The sequence below is a fragment of the Sinocyclocheilus anshuiensis genome, unplaced genomic scaffold, assembly GCF_001515605.1.
Source record: "Sinocyclocheilus anshuiensis isolate Anshui unplaced genomic scaffold, SAMN03320099.WGS_v1.1 scaffold676, whole genome shotgun sequence".
In the NCBI taxonomy this organism is placed as follows: domain Eukaryota; kingdom Metazoa; phylum Chordata; class Actinopteri; order Cypriniformes; family Cyprinidae; genus Sinocyclocheilus; species Sinocyclocheilus anshuiensis.
In genome coordinates, this window is record NW_015558579.1 from 2,954,449 (window position 1) to 2,961,097 (window position 6,649).

The following is a 6,649-nucleotide window of genomic DNA, read 5'->3' on the forward strand; positions in this document are numbered from 1 at the left end:
GTTTACATAATATATGTGTGTGTACTGTGTATATTTATTATGTATATATAAATAAATACACACACATGCATGTATATATTTAAGAAAAATGTTACGTTTATATATAAAATATATGTATATATAAATTATATTAATATAAATATATACATGAAAAATACATGTATATACTGTATATATACAGTATATATATATATATGCTGTATGTGAGTGTATTTATATATACATAATAAATATACACAATACACACACATATATTATGTAAACAAACTTTTATTTTGGATGTGATTTATCGCAATTAATCGTTTGACAGTTTTTTTTTTCCTCCTACATCTCATGTGCAGGGCTTCGTAGTAATTCTTTAAATATGCTCCAAGTATTTATTTATTTATTTTTTATATAGTTTTTATTACTTTTATACTTTGAATCAGTTTGCACATTCAGAGGCCATCCCATACAGACAAATGCAAGCTGTGAGCATGCTAGTTAGCTGTTAGCTTGTCTTGTGAGAGGCAATTTTACTAATGTTGCTTTAGATAGACATTACGTACTGTATATAAATAATCATTTGATACACATTATATGTATTTTACACAGCAAAAACAATTTATTTGACTAAAATTCCAGAATTGTTAGCTGACAATCTAGATGAATGTATTGTTTATATGGTTTTCTACGAATGGGACACTACATTTTATTCAAGCTAGTATTGACAAAATATTTTTCATACATTTTGGCTTTAATAAGATTTCGTAAACTCACAAATTCATAATTACGGACTTATAGAAGTGGGAAGAAGGGAATTTCTGATATCACATGAAGCAGCATTATTTACTGGCTAAGTCTGTGGAAATTCCACAAGAGCTAACACCGCTAACTGCACTTTTAACCAAAGAAAATGAAGAAAAAGGTCATTTTCTTCTGGTTGTACATGCATGATATACCTCAATGTAATATTTAATAGGCAAAGGCGAACAAACTGTAGTTTAATTCATGTAAACTTATAAAACCACAGCAAAAGGCTACTTATAAATGCTCAGGCTGTTCTGAGTCCTAGCTTTCATGCAAGAAAATCATGCATCTTTTCATGCATTTTTTGAGATCCACCACACTGTCCAACACATTTCTTATCTTACTTACCTCCTAAACAGTCATAGTACGGAATGTCTGGAAACCCAACATAAAAGGTAAGAATGTTTAGGTTTGAGTTCGTAAGTCAAAATCTTTGTAAAACCCATAACCATTCAAATAACTAAAGGTGCAGCCACATTTACCGCTCCACAAAATCCAGGCATTTCAATAGTAATCCACATCGCATGAGGGCAAAATATTTCCCCATGCAGATTGCACAACAAGTTCAAATTGGTGAAACCGATTTCGCTGCACTGAGGAACAGAATGCTGCTTGGTTCATATGCCGGCTACAACATTGACAACTGACAAAGAACCTTTGCTTGTGAAATTTCGCTAATGTGACCGAACTTAAATATTTGGAGACACAGAAACACATGACCTTCATTCTTACTAGGTTTTGCAATAAGGCCTTTCGAAATAAGCTCTTGAGAGAAAGACAAACTGTGCATCTAAACAAACTACACTGGCACCCTGAATTACTACCTTCCTTAAATTCCTTAAATTAAATTCCTTGTTTCATTAACATAACAGTGTTGTTGGCACAGATTGCACACTACCTAATTTGCATGTATAACTAATTTGGTAAGTAAATCACTTGGGTATGTTTGTGCATCCCTTCTTTTCTTTTTCAAAACGAGGGGATTCATTAACTGCAGACCTCAATGAAAACAATCTTTTACAACCCACTTCAACATGTTTAATTTACTTTACTATTTTTAAGTGCCAGCTCTTAATAATGCAGAGAACCACTTTAAAGAATGGTTCAAAGAATCTCTGGAGATTTTAGGGATTGCTAGAGCAGGTTTGTTTGAACTCACCATGAACAGTGATCTCCGGTTCTCTGAAGCGAACCCGCCTCTCGGTTTTTCGCTTGCGCGATGAGTCTGGCTCCACATTGCTCACATTGGACCTTTTCAGAATAGAGGTGGGCAGTTTTTCATTTATGACCTGAAATCAGAAAAGACAAAACTACTGACTTCCAGAATGTTTGATAGAGGCAATATGAAGTCATTTGACTGCGACAGTAGATTCCTATAAGACTTTTTGACATTAATACGCATTTTATGTGACAAGATTGTTAGCAATAAAATGTCATGACATTTTAACAGAAAATGTAGAGTGAAAAACAATGTGATTTACACAAGTAAAGATGATGGCCCAAAAATATGTCCTGTAATATGTGAGTAAATCACATTAAGTTGTGGGTCAATGATGTGACAAATGTAATTATTTAGTAAAAAATACATTAAAAATGCATTTCATACTGTAAATATGTAAATACAATGACGAGTACAAGGCACAAAGTCAAACATTTCAGGATGATACAAATGTTCTGATATCAAAATGAAGGCAAAAGAAGAATCTGATAATATTGGAAAATGTGATCTATTTTATGACAAGGTAAGGTTACCGCAGGTTGTAAAATGTCATTTGGTGCAACTCCTAAAAAAAAAAACCTAATAATAATTCTCAATTATTAATTCATGATATTTAAAAATATACTTTTTATTTTAAAAAAATATATTGTAAAATATTTTGAAATTAATGTATGTGTACTCAGGTGTATATGGTGTCTTTACTAGACGGTTACACCAGATTATACTTTCATTAAATGTAATAATATAAACCCAACATAATTGCAAAAAGTACATTTCTAAGAAATAATTTTTTTGTTTTTCTTTATCATGGTGTTGGTGCCAAGTGTCATTGGCTGCAGTATTACCTTTGTTTTAGGAGTTTCCTGTTGTATGTATGGCTTTTTTCTGTGTCGCAGCTCAGAGTGTCTCTCCTTATGGCTATGAGAAATGCTACTCAGAGCGTCACTGAATGACTCAGTGGCTGAGAACCTTTTGGAAAGAGTCGACACACACTCTCCCAATGAATCTGTAACATAAAACGCACTTCACAAACTGCAGAACAACATATTTGACATCACATCAGCAAAAAGCAACACGCATATTTGTTTCTAGTCGGAACAGTTTGCATGATAAAACTCGTTTAGCAGAGAATAATTTAGCATTGAAACTATGTCACAGTGCCACGAAGGTGATATGTTGTGGTGAAAGCATTTTCTCTCAGAAAGCTGACTCTGCAGCTGAGTTTGACGTTCATGACACATTGCTGCTCTATACAATACATTTTTCATCGTCCAGGAAAAAGGCAGTAGGGAAGACGCAGAATGACCCGTCCCTCCAGAAAACCAGCAAAGCATTTCTGCTTACAAAAATGCCCTGGCCTCAAACTGTCAAAGACACGACATGGCTTTTCTGCCTGAGATCTAAAACGCCATCAGCTGCAGACAGAAAGTGCATGCTTGAGGTAAATGTTTACTCATTCAGGTGATTTAGCTCTGCAGGTTTTTTATCATTCAGAACTATGTACAGTAGACTTAGATGTAGTACAATGTATTTGCTTCCTCACTAAGTGGAAGGAGTAAATGGCTCTATATGAATTACTTTCTGAAAAGGGCTTTCACTAGAAGCTGCTTCCAAGCTACGGTGGATATTTTGCTATGACAATCAGAAAACTTTACTTAGAATATGAAAGGCTGTTGGGTTGTATGGGCCTAGAGTGTACAGTAAATTGCAAAGTAGGTGTGTTTAAATAACCTTTATACAGATTTACCAAATGGCAAATTACTGTGGTAATGTGGTTCTGTAAATAGCCACTATTGTCATTAGAAATATAATAAATTATAAATAAATGAAACTAAATTACATAAAGCTAATGCTTTAAAGCAATAGTTCAACCAAAAATGAACATTTGCTGAAAATTTACCATCCAAAATGTAGATTAGTTTGTTTTTTCATCAGAAGAGATTTAGAGAAATTTGGTACTGTATTACTTAACTTGCTCACCAATGGATCCTCAGCATTGAATGGGTGCCGTCAAAATGGAGGGAGTCCAAACAGCTGATAAAAACATCACAATAATCCACAAGTAATCCACACGACTCCAGTCCATCAATTAACACCTTGTAAAGACAGCTTGAAGTAAAAAAAGTATTTGATTCTCATAAACACCATTCTGATGGCACCCATTCACTTTAGAGGATCCACTGGTGAGCAAGTGATGTAATGTTAAATTTCTCCAAATCTGTTCCAATGAAGTAACAAACTCAACTATATCTTGGATGGGCTGATGGTTAGTACATTTTTAGCATTCTTTTAAGCATTTAAAGAGGAATCCAAAACAATTGATAATGATTTTAAAGCATTAACAATTATTTTAGTAAATATGAAGGATTTTCTCAGAAATTATACTTAAAAGGATAGTTTACCCAAAATTGACGAACATGAACGAAGACCTTCGTTCATGTTCAGAACACAAATTAAGATATTTTTGAGGAAATCCGAGAGCTTTCTGGCCCTGCATAGACAGCAAGGGAACTACAACATTCAAGGCCCAGAAAGGTAGTAAGGACATTGTTAAAATAGTCCATGTGGCATCAGTGGATCAACCGTAATGTTACGAAGCTACAAAAATACTTTTTGTATGCAAAGAAAACAAAAATAATGACTTAATTCAACAACTGGAACGACATGAGGGTGAGTAATTAATTTTTAAATTTTTGGGTGAACTATCCCTTTTTAAGGTACATTTTTATAAGGACAATTAGCCTTCTGTAATTGATGTAATGTTTTGAAAAATCATGTTTTAGTGCCAATTGTCACGGCTCGCTACTGTGAGGCGCACGGAGCGAAAAGACGCAGAGTCGAATTCAAACTTACAGACTTTAATAATATCCAGGGAAACAGGAAAACACACGTAGCAAGGGTTGACATCAACAATTCCAGACAAGGGAGAACAGAATGGGCTAGAACTCAAATATGGCCGATAACGAGGGGCAGACAGGTGAGGAGGATAAGTAATAATGAGAAACACCTGGAACTAATAGAACTAAATGGGGACAGGAACAGGAAGGACCAAATAAGGACAAACAGGAACTAAACGGGAACATACACGTGACATTACTCCCCCCTCCCGGAAGGCGTGTCCCGCGCCGTAACAATACCATCGGGGAGGGGGGGGGGCGCCCTGGAGGCTGGTGCAAAACAGGGACACGGGAAGGCCTCCAGGGCGGATCAGGGAGCTCCGGGAGCCATGGCGGAGCAGGCAGTTCAGGTTGCCATGGCAGAGAAGGGGACTCAGGAGGCCATGGCAGATCAGGCTGCCATGGCGGAGCAGGGGACTCAGGAGGCCATGGCGGATCCTTCATGACCTTAGCCGGCTCGGCCACGGGCATATGCCCCCCCCCCCAAATTTTCTTGGGGAAAATTAGGAATTCTGGAGCTGGAGGTGCTCTGGAGAAGCGGGCACTGGAGGGCGCTCTGGAGGAGCAGGGCTGGCTAACTCGGGGGACTCAGGAGACGAAGGAGGGCTGGACAGGACCAGCGAAGATGAAGGAGACTCAGGAGAGCTGGACGGGACCACCGGAGACGAAGGAGAACTTTCTGGAGTGGATTCTGGGGTGAGGATAGGAGCCGAGAACACTGGAGGTAGCGCCATGTCCAAGAGCGCTGAGTCAGCAGCGGCCGGCGGGTTTAAACTGGGGAACGGCTGACGGACTTGACAGCAAGCTGGTTTTGGATCGGGGATGGACACTCTCCAGACACCGGAGGATCCCTTTCCTCCAGCTCAGTCCAGTGGTGTCTGGAATGTCCACAGGACAATGATAATTAGCCCTGATCCAGAACAGAGAGTTGAGCGTCGCGTCGTCTAATGCCGTACTCGCGGCGATCCCGCAGAGCTCTCACGCATACTCCACAAACGGGAGATCCAGGCGAGCTAGGGCGGCGAACCGAGTGGCAACTTCCATAGCCGCGGGGAAAAACTGGGAAAACAAAAAACTTTCAAAAACGGAAAAGAAACACGGGGGAGGAGAGGCGCCGCTCACTTTTTGTGGGTCTGGAATTCTGTCACGGCTCGCTACTGTGAGGAGCACGGAGCGAGGAACAAGGAGATGCAGAGTCGAATTCAAACTTACAGACTTTAATAGTATCCAGGGAAACAGGAAAACACACGTAGCAAGGGTTGACATCAACAATTCTAGACAAGGGAGAACAGAACGGGCTAGAACTCAAATAGGGCAGATAACGAGGGGCAGACAGGTGAGGAGGATAACTAATAATGAGAAACACCTGGAACTAATAGAACTACATGGGGACAGGAACAGGAAGGACCAAATAAGGACAAACAGGAACTAAACGGGAACATACACGTGACACCAATTTGATACTGAAGACATTTCCCATAGTTACATTACTTGTATATTCTGTTTTGCCGATCTCTGCATAGACAGTGGCTAGCAGCTCCAGACTCCGGGCAGTGATGGGGTGATCGTTACCAAAAGCCCTCTGGTGGATTTTAGTGGCCTAAATGGGGAAAAAATATAACGGAGAAGTGATAATTACTAAAACAGTTCTTCAGATTTCTCCTCTTTAAAAGCCTTCTGTCATTTATAAAAAAAAAATAAAAAAAACACACACACACACACACACACACACACACACACACAC

At 38.7% G+C, this 6,649-nt stretch overlaps 1 protein-coding gene across 2 annotated transcripts in view; it reads right to left on the reverse strand.

Annotated features, from left to right (window-relative positions):
- cunh14orf180 (chromosome unknown C14orf180 homolog) overlaps positions 1-6,649 on the reverse strand; it is a 34,324-nt gene that overhangs the window by 1,421 nt on the left and 26,254 nt on the right. The window contains exons 6-9 of one of the 2 annotated variants that reach the window (XM_016475505.1): positions 6,397-6,505; positions 2,854-3,014; positions 1,949-2,078; positions 1,138-1,164 (exon numbers count right to left, since the gene is read on the reverse strand). In XM_016475505.1, coding sequence (XP_016330991.1) covers positions 1,138-1,164; positions 1,949-2,078; positions 2,854-3,014; positions 6,397-6,505 — 427 coding nt within the window. The remainder of the gene's footprint in view (positions 1-1,137; positions 1,165-1,948; positions 2,079-2,853; positions 3,015-6,396; positions 6,506-6,649) is intronic. The other variant, XM_016475506.1, reaches the window with a different exon arrangement.